The sequence below is a fragment of the Pseudophryne corroboree genome, chromosome 7 (genome assembly GCF_028390025.1).
Source record: "Pseudophryne corroboree isolate aPseCor3 chromosome 7, aPseCor3.hap2, whole genome shotgun sequence".
NCBI classification, from domain to species: Eukaryota; Metazoa; Chordata; class Amphibia; order Anura; family Myobatrachidae; genus Pseudophryne; species Pseudophryne corroboree.
Window position 1 is genome coordinate 334026394 of NC_086450.1, and position 23550 is coordinate 334049943.

General features: G+C 46.9%; 1 protein-coding gene across 3 annotated transcripts in view; it reads right to left on the reverse strand.

The window, feature by feature from the left end:
* The window catches only part of PDXDC1 (pyridoxal dependent decarboxylase domain containing 1), a 409736-nt gene that overhangs the window by 149401 nt on the left and 236785 nt on the right, over positions 1–23550 (reverse strand). For 2 of the 3 annotated variants that reach the window (XM_063934356.1, XM_063934355.1), the window contains exon 1: positions 3144–3419. The exons of the other annotated variant lie outside the window; for it this stretch is intronic. In XM_063934356.1, the coding sequence (XP_063790426.1) occupies positions 3144–3170 (27 nt within the window). In that variant the 5' untranslated portion in view covers positions 3171–3419. Of the gene's footprint in view, positions 1–3143; positions 3420–23550 lie in introns of those variants that run through there. 3 annotated transcript variants of the gene reach the window in all.

Sequence of the window (23550 nt, forward strand, 5' to 3'; positions counted from 1 at the left end):
GGGAAGATAAATATACCTTCCCCTGTCGGGATTCTAATCAGCGGGATGCTGCGGTTGGTATTCTGACCGCTGGCATCCCAAGCCCAACCCATTCACATATATGGTGTGGTCCTGTTATCTTGATGCGACTTGTTTATTTTATTTATGGGGAGAATGCAGTTCTTGGCAATGTCTGCAAAGTGCTACAGGAACAACAGCTACTGCAATTATCAGGGATATGCAGATTCCAAAAAGTGCAATCGCACATTGAGGCTAATTCAGAGATGACTGACACGCTGCTGGCGTTTGGGGGCAGCGTCAGACAAGTTTGCAGTAGTGTGCTGAAGACAGTGACTGGGCTTCAGCAGCGAGAATTAGCCAGCCATCCAGATGGCTGATGTTTACGCACACCATCCAACGCTGTGTCTTCTGATGCAGCAGCGAAACAAATTAGCCATCAGGAGGAGTATATTTAAATAAAACAAAAACTCTGCAGTATTAGCGTAAAATTACAAAGCTGCAGCGGATTTGTGAAGTGCCTCCATCTCTGAGTCCGGCCCTTTGTTGAGAATTTAAATTCCCTCCATAAAATGGTAGTGTTCCTGGAGGTATTGGGGGCATGTAGTTATGATCCCAGCTGTCAGCATACAGACGTCAGGGTCCCGGCAGCCAGGGGGCCCAGGACTATTGAGAGAGGGGGATGACATCACTGAACGATATCATACATCGATATCCCCTAATTAGCAATCAGCGATATAGCGCGGATTGCTAACTAGCTGAGGTCACTCAGTGTGTACCTGTTGACCCCAAAAGGAAGATCTACTTTTTTAATACTTGACAACCACAAAGTTTACAATTAACAGCTGGGTTGTTTCTAAATAAACAGGCAGTACCTACAAAACAGACTATACTGGTTTAGTTTCATTGGAACTTATTACTAGCTTCCATTGTGCAGTGTTGTTGAACATTACAGAAGAGAAAAGAAAATGGAGAAAAAAATACTCTAATAATCCCGAAGCGCCGGTCACCCGTACCTAATGCGTATTGGGTACCTCAGATCAAATCAAAGCCATGATGGGACAAACATACTGTAAATAATTTTTTGCTTTTAAAAATTTAAATATTCTTTGTGCACAGAGAAAATGTGTCAGCAGTTGTTGTTTAAAGATTTTAAAGCCATAACAAATAAATGACAAACTGTAAACTCCAGTATTTATTATTACCTCAATAGGCTAGGGGTATTTCATACAAAGAAATACCTTGACATGCTGTCACAGCAGCTGGGAAGGGTTTGTCAGACCCTAATAAGAAAAAATGAAAGCAAAAATGGTACCAGCACTATGAGCTGTTGATCTAAATCATATAAACACAATGGATCAGTTGCACAGTTTGTTTAATAAAAACAACACATAAAAAATACTAATAAAAAGCTATTGAAAAAATTTAGTTTCTCGGAGAGTAAAAAAATATTTAAAACTGCTGCTAAGGAAACTTCATATTGGAAAATGTATGTTTTACCATAGATTTTGTTGCGATTTTGTGTAAATAAAAGTATTGGTTTTAAGAAATGCTTTTTTCTGGCTAATGTCCAGCATTTTGAGATCTTACTTTTGGGCCAATTCCCGTTTTTTGTTGAAGGACTGAATAAGCTTATGCCTTCCTCGTGCATAAAAGACAGATGGAGATACTTTCAGCAATCCCCATTGGCTCAAAATAATGTCAACATTTTTCTGAAGCCACCTTTGTAATTATAAATAAAGTGCGCTGTGTACTTATAGACTCCAGGGTGCTCACCATGCAGCCTCCAGCTGCTGCAGAACTACACATCCCAGCATGCACTGCCACAGTTTTAGCATGCCCTAATAGCAAAACTGTAGCAGGGCATGCTGGGATGTTTAGTTCCACAGCACCTGGAGGGCAGAGAGCTACATGTAGAATACTGTTGAATATTCAAAACTACTAAAGGTAATATTACATTTCATTAAAGCCCCATACACACCGGGCGATTTTGAGCTGAAAGCAGGGCACTTTTGGTGTGCTGGGCTGCTTTCAGCTCAAAATCACCCAATGTGTATGCCCCAGCGATGAGCGCTGATGCGCGCTCTCGCTTCATCGCCGGCAGTCGCCATTCATCTACTGGTATTACCAGTAGATGAACGGCGGGGTGAACGGCTTCCCATAGCGTCCTGCTATGGAAAGCCACTCACCCCCGCTGACAACGCTGGGCAGAGGGGAAAAGCGCTCAGTGTGTGTGCACTGAGCGACTTTCAGCCCAGCAATGTCAGCGATCATCGTTGTGCATACACGCTGGGCAAAAACGTCCGGTGTGTATTCACCTTAACAGTATTCACTAATGCAATAAAACAAAACAAAGACCAGGCCTGTTCTCTTGGTTGAATGTTTTATACGCCAGCTGTATGATGGCCAAGTCTAGCCATGTCAGGACACTTTGCAGGAACTGTATAATTTAATATCAGGGGTAGGGGGGGGGGGGGGGGATGTGTGTATAAATGGTCTCGTAAAACATATTTTACTCATTCTAGAAATCCTATATTAACCCATTGTAAATTATAAAAACAAAAATATAAACCGCTGTAGTTAAATTAGAAACTGCTAAAATATTCCATAAAGTGTTTGGTCTGTGATAGGTTATTAAATAAGGCGAGTCTCCAGCTAATCTCCTCATCATAAGGAAGTAACCTTACACCAGGTAGAGGAAAAGGCAGCCTGGGAAAGGCATACAGGCATGGCAGGTTACAGTAAACTGGAAAGCCCAATGGAAGATGTACAGATATTAAATATTTGCTCTATAAGTAGACAAATTAAGCAATATGTATATTTCTCATAGAAGTCACTGTAAATAAGCCCGTCAGACAAAACAACACCTTTGCCCAATGTGCTGCATACATTAGATAGGATATATATATATATATATATATATATATATATATATACACATACATATACATACATAGATACTGTAGATTGCAGCTTACATACAGTATACCAACATGGACCACCACACATATCTGCATTAAGTAACACCTAGTCCCCACTATGCAGGTCCCGGAGCTACACCATAGCGTTACACCCCCAGCCATGGCTGTAAGCCAGCCAGCCCCAGGGCGACAGGCAGAGCAGCAGGTGCCAGGCATCATACCGACCTGTGGGAAGGCTGTTTGGTTCTGCATGTTGACGTCTCTACTGCCGGCCGCTGACAGCTACCCTGTGTCGCTGCGATCCTCCCGGTGCTACCTCCGCCCGCACTTCCGCCTTCCCTCCGGCAGCTCTGTGTCTCCACGCTGGCAGCGCTGACGTTTCCCAGGCAGCGCTTCTGCGCGTCCACGAAAGCCAGAAGGCATACGTGCCCGAGCGCAGGCTAGATCGCAGAATAAGCGAAGCCAGCTGGTTTGGTCTCTGTCGGCGTCCGTATTGCAGCTGTCACTTGGGGATCGACACATCAGGCAGGGATGGGCTCTTACGTCACGTAACCTTTTCACATCACATGCATTTACATCACATACACACACTGGTTGCATTCCTCCCAACATGACCATGTCCAGGAGGGCACAATGCTCTGCTCCTGTACTTCCCTCTTAATGTATGATTGCCTGCCCGGCACTTGTGTTGAACAGGTAAATGGATAAGAAAGGTGTTTCAGCACAAGTGATGGCAATCATATATTAAGAGGAAAGTCCAGGAGCAGAACATTCTGTCCCTCCTGGAGAGGGTCATGTTGGGAGGTATGCTGGTTGGCACGCAGTGGCAGAGGGTAAGGGTGAATTGGGGGTTTGTTCCTGGTTTCCAGTGTGGTCAATATTCGTATATGGACTATTATGAGCGACCAAGTGGTGGCGTCATCACACGAAAGCTCAAATGTTGTTTGTGTCACAATCCACAAGATTCCCATAATCTGTAACGAGGCTAAAGTTAGCTTCGTATTCGACCAGCTTCTTATTCACCTCTTATTCGAGCTACAGCTTCTTATTCAGAATATTGAGTTTTGCAAGGGTTAACTAGTCTTGGGCCACAAATTTGACACCTGAAATCAACAGAGGGTGGTCACATATGACCAACTTATATTTTGCATGGCCCAACGCTGTTACTGCTGCCTGTTGGGACTCAGATATACAATATGGCCTTTGTTTTATCACCACCCAGGGTGGAGTAACATTGTCATGCTGTATGATTTGAGTTTTCCCCGGGAGGGCAGAGAACACAACCTGGTACTGTGCTACTAAGTTTACCACTTCTTGTTTCTGGCTAGGACTCAAAGTGACTTCAATAGGCACCTGACATTCTGGGGTTTTCAAGGCCACTAAAGAGGGCTGACTGGTACTTTCCAAGGCTGCAACAAATTCACATGGTAGACTTGTACTCTTTCATTCTACCTTCTTGCCGTACATAGACACAAGTATCTGTACCTTGTCACCCCTATTAAAGGTCCGGTTGACAGCAGTAATGTCATGACTGCGTTTTTGATGCTGTTGAGCCCTTACTATGCTTGGTCAGAAGTGGCGCAATTTGCCTTAGACAGCCATACAATTGGGACACAAACTGAGTGATGTCAGGGTCTTGGGAGAATTGCTACTCCCACCCTTCTTTTAATAGATCTAGTATCCCTCTGCATTGTCTACCATAGAGTAGTTTGAAAGTGCTTAACCCCATAGAGGGTTACCTCTCAAACTGCAAAAATTAGCTAAGGTAAGAGTAGGTCCCAATCTCGCTTCTCCTGTGACACTGCCGTTTTCATCATCTGCATAAGGGTTCTGATAAAGCATTCGACCAAGCCATTTGTCTGCAGGTGGTAAACCACCTTTAGCACGCGACACAGGTATTATATTAATTTAGATAGAAAAGGGGTACCTTAGTCGGTCAGTACCTCTTTTGGTATTCCTAGCCGGGTATACAGCATCAACAACTCCTGGACAATAGTGCTAGATTTCATGCTACGTAGTGGTATGGCCTCTGGGTACCCGGTGGCATAGTCCACCGTCACCAATATATACTGATGCCCATGATCCAATTTTTCTACTGGCCCTATCAGATCCATAAAAATTGGCTCAATAGGCACGGAAATTATAGGCAGGGAAACCAAGGGAACCCTAAATTCTGTCTGGGGGTGCATTCATTTGGTACAATGGGCATTCCTGACAATATTTTTTTAATGCAGCATGAATGCCTGGCCAGGATAACCATAGCTGGATACGTTGGAGAGTTTTCTCCTCCCCTAAATGGACACCCCATAAATGCATGTGAGCCACCCTCAATACCAGCTGCTTGTGTTTTCAGGGAATCAGCAACTGGTCAACCCTTTTACCTTGCAAATAAGTTACAAGGTAAAACAAATCATTTTCACAAAAAGTAAGGTACACCTTCAGGTGATAGAGCAGAGTTCACCTTACCATTTACCACTACCACATTTTAAAAAGTTTTGGACAAGTTGCCATCGTTATGTTGCTCTCGCCTAAAGTCCTGCAAAGACACTATTTCATGAATGGGGGACCAATGTGTCTCAATCTCACTGGCAAGAGATGGCTTTACAGTCATACAACCTTGGCTTCCAGTAGATCTTGGCCCCTGGGACAGCTCAAGCTGTCTGCCAATGTCATGCCAGGTAATAAACTTCTGCAACAGTGGGAAGTCCTGGCCCAGGATTAATGGGTAAGGAGGTTTGGAGCTACTGTGGCTACCATTTTTACAGTCTTCCTTTCTCTGACGTCCTAGTGGATGCTGGGTACTCCGTAAGGACCATGGGGTATAGACGGGCTCCGCAGGAGACTGGGCACTCTTAAAAGAAAGATTAGGTACTATATCTGGTGTGCACTGGCTCCTCCCTCTATGCCCTTCCTCCAGACCTCAGTTAGTATCTGTGCCCGGCCATGGCTGGATGCACCCTAGGGGCTCTCCTGAGCTTCCTAGAAAAGAAAGTATTTGTTAGGTTTTTTATTTTCAGTGAGATCTGCTGGCAACAGACTCACTGCTACGTGGGACTGAGGGGAGAGAAGCGAACCTACCTGCTTGCAGCTAGCTTGGGCTTCTAAGGCTACTGGACACCATTAGCTCCAGAGGGATCGAACACAGGCCCAGTCCTCGGTCGTCCGGTCCCGGAGCCGCGCCGCCGTCCCCCTTGCAGAGCCAGAAGAACGAAGAGAAGTTGAAAATCGGCGGCTGAAAACTCCGGTCTTCATTAAGGTAGCGCACAGCACTGCAGCTGTGCGCCATTGCTCCCTTAGCACACCACACACTCCGGTCACTGATGGGTGCAGGGCGCTGGGGGGGGGGCGCCCTGGGCAGCAATTAGATTACCTTACTTGGCAAAAAGCACATAATACAGTCTGATAAACTGTATATGTGCATTTACCCCCGCCATTAAAGTACATAAAAGGACAGAAGCCCGCCGCTGAGGGGGCCGGGCCTTCTTCCTCAGCACACCGGGGCCATTTTCTCTTCACAGCTCAGCTGGAAGGAAGCTCCCCAGGCTCTCCCCTGCAGTATCCTGGTACACAAAGGGTAAAAAAGAGAGGGGGGGCACATAAATTTAGGCGCAAAACTGTGTATATAAACTGCTATAGGGGAAAAATCACTCAGTATAGTGTACATCCCTGTATTATATAGCGCTGTGGTGTGTGCTGGCATACTCTCTCTCTGTCTCTCCAAAGGGCCTGGTGGGGGAACTGTCTTCAAATAGAGCATCCCCTGTGTGTGTGGTGTGTTGGTACGCGTGTGTCGACATGTCGGAGGTAAAATTATTGCACAAAAGGTTAGGGAACAGAAAGGAAATCTACCCTGGTCTGTCCCTATGTCACAGAGTCCTTCAGAGTCTCTCTATGTTCACTATCCAAAATAACAAAGTATCGACATGGAGTTTAACTCCACTGTCGACTACGATAATGCAAAGTTACAGCCAAGAGGGCTAAAAGATATTCAATATATGATTATTGGAATAAAAGATGATTTGCATATCACTGATGACTCATCTGTCCCTGACACGAGAGTACACATGTTAAGGGGAAGAATGCTGAGGTAAATTTCCCTCCTCTCATGAGGAAAAAGAGCGGGAATCTCCAGACAAGAGACGGCAGCTTCCCACAAGAGAATTCTCAGGCTGTATCCTTTCCCCACTAGGGCCAGGATGTGTTGAGAATCTTCCCCTTGGGTGTCCTGTTTGCACTAGCTATTCTCAGGGATCTTGCAGATAGTGTGCACATTCTAGTATACTACCCAGACCGGCGATTGTGTCGGCATGGGTTTATAGCGCTGTGGCAGCGTGGACAGGTACCTTATCAGCAGAGATTGAGACCCTAGTATGCATATAAATATTTTAAGATGCTGTCTTAAGTGATAGATATATAATTATAAAGCATGCCCAAAGGGACATGAGTATACTGGGTCCTAGAGACAAAAGCTATGTCGATTTCTGCTTGACGTGTCCTGTAGAATATACATTGGACAGATGATGCCGACTTAAGAGGCATATGGAAGGCTGAGGATTGTGTGGAGAAAGGTTCTCGGGCCTGGTCTCCACAGCTATAGCTGGTAATTCTGATATTTTGCCTTATATTCCTGCACAGCCTAGGAAAGCACGACATTATTAAATGCAGCTTTTCGAATAAAGAAACAAGAAAGTCTGAGGTGCGTCCTTTCTTGTCAGAGCCGGGGGCAGAGGAAAGAAGCTGTACAACACAGCTAGTCCCCAGGAACAGAAGTCCTCCCCGGCCTCTACAAAAATCCACCGCATGTCGCTGGGGCTCCACAGGCGGAGCTAGGCCCGGTGGGGACACGCCTTCGTAAGTTCAGCCACAAGTGGGTTCACTCCCTGTTAGATCCCTGGGCAATAGAAATTGTATCGCAGGGATACAGGCTGGACTGTGAGAAGATGCCCCCTCACCGAGGACCCGGCAGGCTTCCCCCCAAGAGAGGGAGCCAGTGTTAACTGCAATTCGTAAATTGTATCTTCAACAGGTGGTGGTCAAGGGTCCCCTCCTTCAACAAGAGGGTGTTATTATTCGACCATGTTATAATTCCGAAACCAGACGGTTCGGTTAGACCCATATTGTATTAAAATCCCTGAACATATACCTGAAAAGGTTCAGGTTCAAGATGGAATCGCTAAGAGCGGTCATTGCAAGCCTGAAATGAATCGGGACATAAGGGATGCATACCTTCGTGTCCCCATTTATCCACCTCATCAGGCGTACCTCAGAATTGCGGTACGGGATTGTCATTACCAATTTCACCAAGGTAATGGCGGATATGATGGTGCTCCTGCGGAAGCAAGGTGTCACTATTATCACATACTTGGATGATCTCCTCATAAAAGCGAGATCAAGAGAGCAGTTGCTGGACAGCGTATCACCTTCTCTGGAAGTGAAACGGCAACACGACTGGATTCTATATATTCCGAAGTCGCAGTTGGTTCCTACAGCTCATCTGCCTCGCCTAGGCATGATCCTAGACACAGACCAGAAGAGGGTTTATCTCCCGATAGAGAGAGCTCAGGAGCTCATGACACTGGTCAGGAATCCATTGAAAACCAAAACAGGTGTCAGTGCATCACTGCACTCGAGTCCTGGGAAGGATGATGGCATCATACGAGGCCATCCCCTACGGCTGGTTTCATGCAAGGACAATGGAACTTACTGGACAAGTGGTCCGGATCACATCTTCAGATGCATCGGTTAATCACCCTATCCCCCAGGGCCAGGGTGTCTCTCCTGTGGTGGCTGCGGAGTGCTCACCTTCTCGAGGGCCGCAGATTCGGCATTCAGGAAGGGGTCCAGGTGACCACGGATGCAAGCCTCCGAGGGTGGGGGGCAGTTACACAGGGAAGAAATTTCCAAGGTTTGTGGTCAAGCCAACAGACTTGCCTTCACAGCAATATCCTGGAACCAAGGGCCATATACAACGCCCTAAGTCAAGCGGAGTTCCTGCTTCGCGACCAACCGGTTCTGATCCAGTCAGACCGCAGGGGCTCATGTAAACCGCCAGGGCGGCACAAGGAGCAGGGTGGCGAGGGTAGAAGCCACCAGAATTCTTCGCTGTGCGGAGAATCAAGTAAGCGCACTGTCAGCAGTGTTCATTCCGGGAGTGGACACGACCTCCACCCGGGAAAGTGGTGACTTCATCAGGAAGTCTTCACGCAGTTTTGCAAATTGATGGAAACTGCCTCAGGTGGACTACATGGCGTCCCACCTCATTAAAAAGATAAAAAAAGGTTTTACGCTGGGTCAAGGGACTCTCAGGCGATAGCTGTGGTCGAACTAGTAACACCGTGGGTGTTCCAGTCGGTCTATATATTCCCTCCTCTTCCTCTCAGACCCAAGGGCTGAGAATTGTAATAAACGGAGGAGTGTGAACAATATTCTTTGCTCCGGATTGGCCAAGAAGGACTCGGTACCCGGAACTGCAAGAAATGCTCTCAGAGGACCCATGGCCTCTGCCTCTCAGTCAGGACATGTTGCAACAGGGACCCTGTCTGATCCAAGACTTACCGCGGCTGCGTTGGACGGCATGGCGGTTGAACGCCGGATCCTAGCGGAAAAGGGCATTCTGGATGCAGTTATTCCTACGCTGATAAAGGCTAGGAAAGACGTGACAGCAAGACTTTTTCACTGTATATGGCGAAAATAGGTTGCTTGGTGTGTGGCCGGGAAGGCCCTACAGAGGAATTCCAGGGGGGTCGATTCCTGCACTTCCTACAGTCTGGAGTGACTATGGGCCTAAAATTAGGATCCATAAAGGTTAAGATTTCGGCCCTATCCCTTTTTCTCTCAAAAAGAACTGGCTTCACTGCCTGAAGTTCGGACGTTGTTACAGGGGTGCTGCATATTCAGCCCCTTTTGTGCCTCCAGTGGCACCTTGGGATCTTAACGTGTGTTGGATTCCTAAAATCCCACTGGTTTGAGCCACTTAAGACCGTGGAGCTAAAATATCTCACGTGGAAAGTGGTCATGCTTTTGGCCTTAGCTTGGACTAGGCGTGTGTCAGAATTGGCGGCTTTGTCATGTAAAAGCCCATATCTGATCTTCCATATGGAAAGGGCAGAATGGAGGACTCGTCCCCAATTTCTCCCTAAGGTGGTATCATCGTTTCATTTGAACCAACCTATTGTGGTGCCTGCGGCTACTAGGGACTTGGAGGATTCCAAGCTGCTGGACGTAGTCCGGGCCCTGAAACTTTATGTTTCCAGGACGGCTAGAGTCAGAAAAACTGACTCGCTATTTATCCTGCATGCACCCAACAAGCTGGGTGCTCCTGCTTCAAAGCAGACTATTGCTCGCTGGATCTGTAGCACGATTCAGCTTGCACATTCTGCGACTGGACTGCCGCATCCTAAATTAGTAAAAGCCCATTCCACAAGGAAGGTGGGCTCTTCTTGGGCGGCTGCCCGAGGGGTCTCGGCTTTACAACTTTGCCGAGCTGCTACTTGGTCGGGTTCAAACACATTTGCAAAATTCTACAAGTTTGATACCCTGGCTGAGGAGGACCTTGAGTTTGCTCATTCGGTGCTGCAGAGTCATCCGCACTCTCCCGCCCGTTTGGGAGCTTTGGTATAATCCCCATGGTCCTTACGGAGTACCCAGCATCCACTAGGACGTCAGAGAAAATAAGAATTTACTCACCGGTAAATTCTTATTTTAATCACCACCGGCAGGTGCACTCGTGGGCATTCTTCTATGTCCCCAAGTATACATAGCACCTTTACCAGAAGTACAACCTAGCCAGACCCGGGAGGAACCAGGTTAGCAGAGATGATAGACAATTCACTGCCAGTATTAACCAAGGCCCAGATATCCCAGTTTTCAATCTGTACTATCAGACAAAACAGGGTAGTTTCAGCTGGGGAAATAATTCCAACCGCCATACTGACTACAGGTTGTGCTGTTTTCCCTGAGCTGCAATCTACTAGCTCATCCACTGCTGTGCATGACTGGTCTCCCTGCACTCAAAACATATGACTGGAGATGGGCTGTTTGGTTTAACAATGGGGATCTGGGTACTGAGCTTAGGTATTGGCTGTAACCCTTGCTTGGCTTTATAAAATTTTCCCAGGGTCAGGCACCTCTCAATCACCACTGCTAACTCCTCAATTTTCTGGGGATCAGCCTGCAGGGCTCATTGTTTTACACCACAGTCTAATACCCATATAGCCTGGTCTAGAACCACCACTTCCATTACCCACTGAGCAGAGTTTTTATCTGTCTGTAGCCAGGTTTTACTCAGTCTGGCCAATTATGCCAGTTTGACCATTGGAGTGATAATGTTGATATTATCTTAGACTGAAAAGCTATACCTCTAGATACACTATTACCGTGGAGCCGCTATGGCCGCTAGACTGAATACACGTGCTACACACTTTGTACGCTATTTGCGTACAGAGTCCCGCACGTGGTACGTACTTGGCGTACACAAGCCGCGCTGAGTGTACAGAGTAAACACAGCGTACGCACACACAATTGATAACCTTTAAACCTTGTTAATGATACAATGTAATGATTTGATTACACTTCAACCCTTAGCAGCAAAGTACTGCAACGATGTTATATCTTTATACCTTAAGTAGCGCTGACGGTATAATGTACCCGCAGTGCGTACACCTTATCAATACTTATACACCTTATACAGATAAATACACTTTAAAGCCCTTGCAGGAAAGTGAAGACACAACACCGATTTGTAGTTGAAACCACAGGGTTCTAAGGCCACCGTGGATTATTCCAAAAGGTAAAACAATACAAATCATACACTACAGGCTAACAAGATAAATCTAAACAGAATAATGGCTACAGAGAATGTACATACGTGAGAATGTTCGCAAGCGCAACCCGGCCGGTCCTCCGCTAGTCAGATAGAAAGCGTTCAGAGTCTTCTGACCGGCCAGGCAACAATGGGCTTTTTATACACAACATGCATACACAATACAATGGTCACTGTAATCTCATTGTCCATTGGACACAGAGATGTGTCTTTTCATTACAGAAGAGGTCATAGGTTGATTTGAATAGATGGGCGATGTCTTTCCCCAACTGCTCTTGTGGGTGGTATCCTCTGGATTCCCGCCGCATACATAATATACAGTAAATACAGTGAATATCTATATTCTACTTTTGCACATAACTATACGCAGGAACATGCGATCTTTCTCTAACTAACACCGGAATGTTACCCTCAAAATACCCTACAGCTGGATACTAGACATCACCTTCCAACCTTTATCTGACCCTTCCTATCATGCAAAGGCGAATCTCTTAGTCCAGGAACTGTTTAAACTATTAATACTCGCTGATGTGGTGCAAGGGAACTATGGGTACAAAATGCACTATTTGGGTTAAATATGTAATGTTCTAATAACCCTCTACGCGCTCACAAACTCCGCCGTAAATACCCATATCACGCGCATGATCGCCGGAGCGATCCTACACAAATTGCGGATATGTGCACGCACGGCGGACTGAGTGCACGCGCAGCGGGCATGTGTATGGGGTTAGTACAAGGCATATGCATTACAATATTTTTCGACTTTAACAGTCCACCCTTTGGCAGTCAACAATAACTGCCACTATCTAAACATTAAACAGAAAAATATACAATACAATATCTACATATGGTTGGATAAAAATATACAATACATTATCCATATATGGTTGGATGGTAGGAGGAGAGATGTAGGCGGGAAATGTATGACCTAGTGGGACAGTAAAAGCATGTATGTATGAAATCCATGTCTGAGGGGCATGTATCATCGTGCCGTATATGTTCTAGATAAGCTTCGAGGTATTGCGAAGTATACATTAAATCCTTCTCATCCCGTATTAAGGGTCTGTAAGTGGGCCAACAAACACTACCGAGCTCTTTTCGGCTTCTAGTTCCAACAAATGGGGTGCACATTTAGTTGATGATACATGGAGGGGGAACACATGTGAATGCTAATATGTGGATATTACCTGTCGACTATGTGTGTCACTACCTGAAGGTTGTAGAGATGAGGATAAGACACATATGTACAATACATTCACATAACATTTTCGTAATCATTCTTGGGTGTTGATTGAAGTCTTCTCCGGATGGGTGTATTTTTGCTGAGGGAAAACAAAGTCTTTTCTGGATGGGTGTATTTTTGCTAAGGGAAAACAGAGGAAAAACGGGTGAAAGAAACGGACCGTGGAATCACGTCTTATCACAACATTGTCTCTATTGATGGGTCATAAATTAAATCAGTTGCTGTACCAATGCCCCCGCTCCTCAAACTCATCACTTTGGTACCGTGCTTGCGCCGCGTTAAAATTCGAACACATCTAAATATCAAACCAATCATTATGACAACTCCCAGGATACAAAGGAGAAACTTTCCTACACTCACGATAACATTTTGAGCCCATTCTCCTAAACCTGAGAACCAATTGCGTGGGTTCAACCATGAGACCCAGCCGGTCAGTTCATTACTCACAGCAGTAAGGGTAAGGTTGTGTCTCCTTCGGAACTCCCACTTCAATTGCAAGATATCGTCCATCTTTTGATCTATGACCTCGGTTGGGTCATCAGTGTTGTTTGTGATGTACGTGCAGCACTTCACACCATACTGAGTTGCCAAGGTGACACAGTACCCGCCTGTCACTGCTGTGATATAATTTAAAACCATCCTGTGCTGGATCAGTTCCATTTTGTAAGCTTGCAACTCCCTCCCTGTATACCTGAAGGTGTCATCATACATCTCTGTGATATTATCTATTAGGTTCGCTAGCGCATGAATATACCTATAATTTATAATTCCTCTGGCGGTACGGGTGATATCTAACGCGAGTAGGAATTGAATCCCGGTGGATTCGTGGATCAAATCAGAGGCTGCGTGCTCTGTCCTATCTATAAGGTGTCTCTTAACGATGTGTTCATAGTGTGTATGAGTGTAAGGAGCTTGAGCATTGCGGTGAACGTCTTTCATCTTATTATGGGTTATGGTCATTACTTCTGGCAACACTCTTCCAATGTAACACAATCCCTCTGAGTTTGGGGCAAGCCACTTATACGCCTTCCTCCCGCATATGAAATATGCATCATCGGGGAGAACATATGGGACAGAATATGACATTACCATATCGCAGACCTTCCAAGTGAAAATTCCTATCCCTAACTCTCTCATCTGTTCAGTACACGTATCAGGCTGTATGATATGCGCACAGTACCCTGGTGATACTTCTCCAACCCGCATGGTCCTACTTCCTAGAGTATACCTGTACCGAAAATATCTTCCACCGTCGGCTATTTGGCGTATAAGTTCTGAGTCTACGGGCATTCTGTCGGCTCTGTGTGAAAATGCCATGGTTTGGTTATTCCATGTCACCTCCCAATTTCCCGGCTTTCGGGAATTGGAAATGTTGAAACATACTAAGGATCTATCTGTCATGTCTGGCAGGGTTTGAGGATCCGGCAGCTGAGATTTGCCAGAGGAGGTAGCAGGCTATGAATGAACCAGATGAGGGGGCTGGATATAGTTCCTTCGCATGGGACACGGAGCAATGAAGAACGTAGGCGGGGTTTGAGAGTCAATGGAAAGTATTTATTATGTACAGGGCTGAGGTAGGGAACTGAGGCTGAAGCACAATGGTTAAAGACGTGGCTGGAGGTGAAGAACTGCGGACTGTGATTTGAAAGACGAGACTGTAGATGATGAACTGTGGAACTGTGGATGGTAGTTGAAAACGTGGCTGGAGACAAGGACTGTGGACTGTGGTAAACGAGGCTTGAAGATAATAATCTGCAGGCTGTGGTCAGTGGTACAAAGGCGTGGCTGGTGAAGGAGATCTGTGGAGTGTGGCTTGAAAGACGAGGCAGAAGACCCGGGGCCGACTGTGCCCAAAGAGCCTTACTGGACCGGGTTTTCCAGGAGCGCTTCCACAGGCAGTAGCAGGCAAGAAACGGCAGGGCTGCAGCAGCAACAGAGAACCGACCAAGCAGGATCAGGAGGAACCAAGATACAGCAGGAATCCTGGGAGCACAGGCTAAAGCACCTACAACAGGGTTGTAACTTGAAGCACTGGCATCCCTGTCCTAAACCAGCCCCCTTTTATAGGGAGAGCTTCCCCTGGATTGGCTGGAAGAAACAGGAAACAGGAACTATGCTTAAAACTTGGTCTCCAACATGGCGGCGCCCAGTAATGCAGACCTTTTTGCAAAGCCACATTGCTCACTGCCCCTGGTCTCCAAGCAACGGTTCAGCAAGAGCGACCCGCTGTAGCGGCGTCCCGCCGCCACGAGCGGACCCCCTCACCTCCGCTACTGCTGCCCACGGATCCGGCGCAGCATCCCACCTCCGCCGCTGCCCGCACAACGCCAAGGAAGCCAGCCCCGCGGCCCCAGCGTACCGGTAAGACTCCGGACGCTGACAGTACCCCCCCTTTTGCGGGTGGACTCCGGACACCTATGTGGTTTAGTTGGAAACTTGGCATGAAATGTCCGAAGAAGTCTTGGAGCATGGACATCCTCTGCATCTACCCAAGATCTCTCCTCTGGCCCATACCCTTTCCAATCAACAAGGTACTGGATGCGACCATAACGTATGCGAGAATCGAGGATCTTGTGAATCTCAAATTCATCTCCATGTGCTGATTGGATCTTGGGTGATTTAGGCAGAGCGGCTCTGAACCGATTAAGTACCAGTGGTTTTAAGAGAGAAATATGAAATGCATTAGGAATTCTTAACTGCGGAGGTAATTTCACTTTGTAAGCCACAGGATTCAACACTCTTTCGATTGGGTAAGGCCCGATAAATCTGGGAGCAAACTTTTTTGTAGGAACCTTTAATCTCAGGTTACGTGTGGAAACCCAAACCCGATCTCCTACCTTAAGGCTTGGTACAGCTTTTCGTTTCAGATCTGCATAGGTCTTATATCTCTTGGATGTCTTGAGCAAAGTCTTGTGAACTTGTTTCCAGGCTTCAGTAAATTGACGAAGTGTTGACTCTGCGGCCGGAACCTCGAGCGTAGGCAGAAGTTGGAAGTCAGGAACTCTTGGATGGTAACCATAATTAATGAAGAATGGAGAAGATTTTGTGGCAGAGTGATAAAGATTGTTATGGGCAAATTCTGCGAACGGGAGGAAGTCCAGCCAGTCGTCCTGTGAGGAGGACATGAATAAACGCAGAAAAGTCTCCAGATCCTGGTTCACTCTCTCTGTTTGACCATCCGTTTGAGGATGATATCCTGAGGAGAAGTTTAATTTCACGCCAAGAGCAGAACATATGGATCTCCAAAACCTGGCCACAAATTGAGGACCTCTATCAGACACGATCTCCTGAGGTAGACCATGGAGTGAAAGATCTCTGCTATAAACAATTTTGCCAACTGGGATGCAGATGGAAGATTAACCAGAGGAACAAAGTGTGCCATTTTAGAGAATCGGTCAACTATGACCCATACGGTGTTCCGCCCACCAGACATAGGTAAATCTGTAATAAAGTCCATAGAAATATGCGTCCATGGTCTTAGTGGTACCGGCAAAGGATATGGAGTAACCCGGCTGGTGGACCTTTGGGACTTTTATGCTGGGCACATTTTGGACAGGCAGCTACGAATTCCTGAACGTCAGTCCTGAGATGAGGCCACCAGTAGGAGCGTTGAATGAATTTAAGTGTCTTATGACCACCCGCATGGCCCATGAAGGAGGAGGAGTGAGCCCATGTAAGAAGTTTTTTGCGAAGATTTGGTGCAACGAAGATCTTCCCTGGAGGAGGAAGTGGAGAGGTATTAGTTACAGAAAAAGAGGTGGATTCCAGGATAAATTGCTCTTTTGAACGGTCAGAGGGTTCTTCTGAACTTAGGGAGCGAGATAATGCATCTGCCTTGTTGTTGAGGGAACCTGGTCTGTAACTGAGTTTAAAATTAAAACGGGTAAAGAAGAGTGCCCATCTTGCTTGGCGTGGGTTCAGACATCGGGCTGACTGTAGATACAGAAGGTTCTTGTGATCCGTGGTCACTGAAATTGGATGCTGAGCTCCCTCCAACAAATACCTCCACTCCTCAAAGGCCAACTTAATTGCCAGTAATTCCTGTTCCCCAATAGCGTAATTCTGTTCAGCGGGGGAGAATCTTCGCGAGAAGAATGCACAAGGATGGACCTTCTTGTCCTCGAAAAGTTGGGATAATACTGCTCCTACTCCTACAGTAGAGGCATCAACCTCCACCAAGAACGGACGGCTGAGATCGGGTTGTCAAAGAACTGGAGCAGTCGTGAAGGCCTCCTTTAAAGATGAAAAAGCTTCCAAAGCCTCCGGAGACCACTTGGCAAGATCAGCTCCCTTCCTAGTTAATGCGGTTATAGGAGCTATGACAGAAGAATAATTTTGAATGAATCTTCGGTAGAAGTTAGCAAACCCCAGGAAACGTTGAATTCCTTTAAGGGTAGCTGGAAGTGCCCAATCCTGAATCGCCTGGACTTTAGCGGGGTCCATCTGTAACCTCTGCCATGAAAGAATGTAACCGAGGAATGGAATCGTGGGTACTTCAAAGGTGCACTTCTCTAACTTACAGAATAACTGATTCCTTCGTAAACGAGTTAACACTTCTTTGACTTGTTCCCGGTGGGTCTTCAGATCCCTAGAAAAAATGAGGATGTCATCCAGATACACTACCAAGCAGTCATAGAGGAGATCTCTGAAGATTTCGTTAACGAACTCTTGAAAGACGGCTGGGGCGTTGCATAGGCCAAAAGGCATTACCAGGTATTCGTAATGGCCGTCGCGGGTATTAAATGCCGTCTTCCATTCGTCCCCTGGGCGAATACGTATAAGATTGTAGGCCCCCCGTAAGTCCAACTTAGTAAATACAGTAGCTCCTTTAACTCGGTCGAACAGTTCTGGAATCAGAGGTAACGGATATCTGTTCTTAATTGTTATGTCATTGAGACCTCTATAGTCAATACAGGGCCGCAACCCCCCATCCTTCTTTTTGACGAAGAAAAACCCTGCTCCGGCCGGAGATGTAGAAGACCTGATGAACCCTTTCTCCAAGTTCTCCCGTATATACTCCGACATGGCCTGTGTCTCGGGAAGTGAGAGAGAGGAGTCTTACCGGGTACTAGCTCAATGGGACAATCCCAAGTACGATGCGGAGGCAAGGTGTCCGCCCCATGCTTACTGAAAACATCTTGAAAAGATTGGTACTCCACAGGAAGGCTGGAAGGGTTGGAAGAACAGAGAGGTCTAACTGAAGGTAAACAGTTCTGAAAGCAGTCTTGTCCCCAAGAGAGAACATCCATAGTTTGCCAATCTATGTGGGGATTGTGTCTGATTAACCATGGAAACCCTAGGATTAGTTCATGAGAGGCTTTAGGAATTACAAGGAAAGAGATTTTTTCTGAATGGAGAACTCCGACCTTCATCTTGAGAGGAATAGTACGAAAGGATATAATACCCTCTGGGATATAACTTCCATCCACTGCGGTAACAGAAATGGTACGATCCAAAGGAACCGTTTGTATTCCAGATCGTTTGACCAGAGCTGACATAATGAAGCTTTCGGCGTCGGAGTCGAGTAGTGCAGGGATGAGAAGAGAAGAAGAAGGGAGCTCCAATTGGGTTAACAGGACAGACTCTTTCTTGGTATGTAATTCTGAGAATTCTCCTAGCTTGACCTCTCCAGCACAAACTAGGAGCGGGCGTTTCCCGGACGTAGACTGCAAGTTTTAACAAAGTGATCAGATGCACCACAATACAGGCAGAGGTTCCCTTGTCGCCGTCTCTGACGTTCTTCATTGGAGAGGTGGGAGCGATTAATCTGCATGGGTTCTTCCACAGTTGGTGATGATGGTGTTGGTGGAAGAACAACTCTAGGCTTAGGGCGATCTGACCGCAACCTCTCCATGCAGCGTTCTCTGTACCTCAGATCTAACTTATTGCATAAAGAAATTAGTTTATCCAACTTATCAGGTACGTCCTGAGTTGCGAGGTCATCTTTGATTTTTTCGGAGAGACCGCTCCAGAAAGCTGCAATGAGAGCCTCCTCGTTCCAGTTCAGTTCTGAGGAAAGGGTGCGAAACTGGATCACGTACTGACTGACCATACGCGTGCCCTGACGCAGGCGCAGGATCTCCAATGAGGCGGCAGAAGTCCTGCCCGGTTCGTCGAAGATTCTTCGAAAGGTGGCCATGAATTCTGGATAGTTAGATAAGATGGGATCCATCCTCTCCCACAAAGATGAAGCCCATTCCAACGCTTGCCCGGTAAGTAAAGAAATTATATAGGCTACTTTGGTTCGTGCTGATGGGAAGTTGGCCGACTGTAGTTCGAATTGGATTTCGCACTGGTTAAGAAACCCACTGCATTGTTTTGGATTCCCATCAAATATACTGGGAGGTGGCAAATGCAAACGTGGAAGTGGTACTGGTACAGGAGGAAGCAGGACCGGAGGTGCCAATGTGGGAGCAGCTGTAGATACTTGAGGTGCCGTCATGGCAACACAGAGAGAATCGAGACGTTCGGACATACTCTGCATGAACTGCACGATTTGAGATTGTGTGGCCTCCTGCTTACTTAAGCGAGATCAGATATCTGCAGTTGAATCCCCTCCTGAGGCCTGATCACCCGTCGAATCCATTGGGCCAGTGCTTACTGTCACGTCTGGCAGGGTTTGAGGATCCGGCAGCTGAGATTTGCCAGAGGAGGTAGCAGGCTATGAATGAACCAGATGAGGGGGCTGGATATAGTTCCTTCGCATGGGACACGGAGCAATGAAGAACGTAGGCGGGGTTTGAGAGTCAATGGAAAGTATTTATTATGTACAGGGCTGAGGTAGTGAACGGAGGCTGAAGCACAATGGTTAAAGACGTGGCTGGAGGTGAAGAACTGCGGACTGTGATTTGAAAGACGAGACTGTAGATGATGAACTGTGGAACTGTGGATGGTAGTTGAAAACGTGGCTGGAGACAAGGACTGTGGACTGTGGTAAATGAGGCTTGAAGATAATAATCTGCAGGCTGTGGTCAGTGGTACAAAGGCGTGGCTGGTGAAGGAGATCTGTGGAGTGTGGCTTGAAAGACGAGGCAGAAGACCCGGGGCCGACTGTGCCCAAAGAGTCTTACTGGACCGGGTTTTCCAGGAGCGCTTCCACAGGCAGTAGCAGGCAAGAAATGGCAGGGCTGCAGCAGCAACAGAGAACCGACCAAGCATCATCAGGAGGAACCAAGATACAGCAGGAATCCTGGGAGCACAGGCTAAAGCACCTACAACAGGGTTGTAACTTGAAGCACTGGCATCCCTGTCCTAAACCAGCCCCCTTTTATAGGGAGAGCTTCCCCTGGATTGGCTGGAAGAAACAGGAAACAGGAACTATGCTTAAAACTTGGTCTCCAACATGGCGGCGCCCAGTAATGCAGACCTTTTTGCAAAGCCACATTGCTCACTGCCCCTGGTCTCCAAGCAACGGTTCAGCAAGAGCGACCCGCTGTAGCGGCGTCCCGCCGCTACGAGCGGACCCCCTCACCTCCGCTACTGCTGCCCATGGATCCGGCGCAGCAGCCCACCTCCGCCGCTGCCCGCACAACGCCAAGGAAGCCAGCCCCGCGGCCCCAGCGTACCGGTAAGCCTCCGGACGCTGACACTATCCACATGATATTGGTGGAGCTTCAAACTAGGGGGCCTAGAAATATTAAATTTCTTGTCCACCGTTCTCCCACCCCGTAATTCAAGTACCTCATCTATTGTTAAAGGATACGGTACTAGTCCTGACTTGCTCTGACCTTGAGGTACTAGTGAGCACACCCAGCATTCTGTTTGGTTTAAAACCTTACCCACTAATGAGTGATAATCACTCAATGGATGACGGTCCATGTTGATATTAAGGCTGGACGGACATCTCTGGATGCACCCGTCCTCAACTATGTTTTCACAGTTTCTACAAATACAATTTTCTTCAGCCAATAACCCTTCACAGTGCCTCCTAGTTTCTTTACTACCAGATCGTTTTCTGATACTCGCCTTTGCTCGGTGGATGTATTGCTCTTGGAATTCTACAACTTCGTCCTTGCCATTAGAACCCATTCCAGATCCTTTCTCGACCTCTCTGGTACTCTCACCGAAACAGACTGCTCTGGTCAACAACAGGGTCAACAGGAAAACCCGGTATGCAGTCTCTTGGGGTAAGTCCATCTTGTTAAGGGGAGGAAAAGGGAATGGGAAGGGGGGAAAGGAGGGTAATGGGAGATGGAGAAAATAATAAAAAGGAAAAAGAAATTTGGTGCGACAACCGCCTCTGGTCTTGTAGTTCTCTGTGCTCAGGTGCCGTGACAACAGTCCTGCCTCTCAACCTTCCCAGAACAGGCACTCCAGTAATACGATTTCCTCTACACTCTGCTCTTTGTCACGGGCTTTCTCTGGGTCAGCGACCTTCTTACAGTGGGACGAGTGGACCCAAGTCTCTCTCTCGGCAACCTTTAATGCTGTCGTGCTGGTTAGTAAGACTTGGTACGGTCCTTCCCACCGGTCAATAAGGCAACCTGAGCGTAGAAAATTTCGAATCATTATATAATCCCCAGGTTCAATGTCATGACAATTACTGTTTGGTAGGTCAGGAATCACCAGCTTTAGATTTCTGTTTTGATTTCTCAACTGCTGGCTCATCTTAACCATATATTTTACAGTCACCTCATTATTGCATTTCAAATCATCCTGGGGGTCAATCATTACATGGGGTTGTCGACCAAAAAGAATCTCAAAGGGTGATAGGTTAAGGGGGGACCTGGGAGTGGTTCTGATGCTGTACAATACAAGTGGCAAAGCTTCTGGCCATAACAATCCAGTTTCAGCCATCACTTTGCTCAGATTGTTTTTAATAGTGCTGTTTACTCTTTCCACTTTCGCACTCGCCTGTGGGCGGTACGGAGTATGCAGCTTACTATTAATTCCCATCAGTTTGCACATAACCTGAAAGACTTCACCTGTAAAATGGGTACCCCTATCGCTTTCAATTATCCTAGGGATACCATATCTGCACACAAATTCCTGCACAATTTTCTTTGCAGTGACCGTAGCAGTATTTGTGGCAGTGGGGAACGCTTCTACCCAATTTGAAAACACGTCAATACAAACTAACACATATTTTAAATTTCTGCAGGGTGGTAACTGTATGAAATCGATTTGTATTACCTGAAAAGGGACGTCTGTTGGCGGGATATGGGATGGTTCTGTTGGTATTGACTTTCCAATATTCTTCCTCAAGCAGATCAGACATGTCATTGCTCTCTTACCCGCATGAGTAGAGAATCCTGGCGCACACCAGTAGGCTCTCGCCAGCTTACACATACCCTCTTTGCCCAGATGAGTCAGACCGTGTGCCGCCTCAGCTAAGCTTGGAAGATATGCTCTGGGGGCTACTGGCTTACCTTGTCCATCTGTCCAGAGTCCTGAGGACTCCTGGCCATATCCTTTTGACCTCCAGACTGCCTTTTCCTGTGGAGAACACAAATTTTGCATTTCACTTAATTTTTGTGTGTTGACGGTATTGAATACCATCAGTTGTGTGATATCTGTCTGTATGGGGGTGCTGGCTGCTGATTTTGCAGCTTCATCTGCCCGGCTGTTACCAAGTGACACTGGGTCTTGACTAAGTGTGTGCTTTGCACTTGATAACAGCCACTCTGTCAGGTTCCTGTATCGCTGTTAGAAGCCTTTTTATATGGGATGCATGCGCTACAGGTGTGCCAGCTGCCGTCATGAAATTTCTGAGGCGCCATAGGGCCCCGAAATCATGCACTACTCCAAAGGCATACCTAGAATCTGTATATATATTAGCTGACATTCCCTTAGCCAATTCACACGCTCTGGTTAGGGCGACCAGCTCAGCAACTTGTGCTGAGTGCGGTGGGCCCAGGGGTTCAGCTTCTATGATACCTTTGTCATCTACGACTGCGTATCCAGTACACAAGTCTCCCGAGTCCGTCTGTCTGTGGCAACTATCGTCAGTGTAAAAAGTAAAATCTTCGCCTTCCAGTGGGTTGTCACTAATGTCGGGTCTTGCAGTGAAAGTTTGGTTCAGATATTCCATACAATCATGTGTGTCAGTGTCTGTACTAAATCCTCCTTCGCCATCACTCTCATCCTCCACCCTTTGTGCCTGTCCAGGCACACCTGGGAGATATGTTGCAGAATTTAGTGCGCTGCATCTCTTTATGGTGATGTTTACAGGGGCCATTAGTGCTAATTCCCACCTTGTAAACCGTGCTGATGAGACATGTTTGGTTTGGGCAGAGTTCAGTAAGGCTGATACTGCATGAGGTGTATGGATGGTCAGGTTGTGTCCCAACACTACATCTTCACTTTTACTCACTAGCAAGGCTATCGCTGCAACACTTCGCAAGCATGTGGGGAGAGACCGTGCTACGGTGTCCAACTGTGCACTGTAGTAAGCTACCGGCCTGCTGGCATCACCATGTCTCTGGGTTAGGACACCTGCCGCACACCCAGCACTTTCCGTACCGTACAACTCAAAAGGTTTCTTATAATCTGGCATGCCTAATGCAGGTGCCTGTGATAGGCACTGTTTGAGTCTCTCAAATGCCAGTTCGGACTCATCTGTGTGCGAA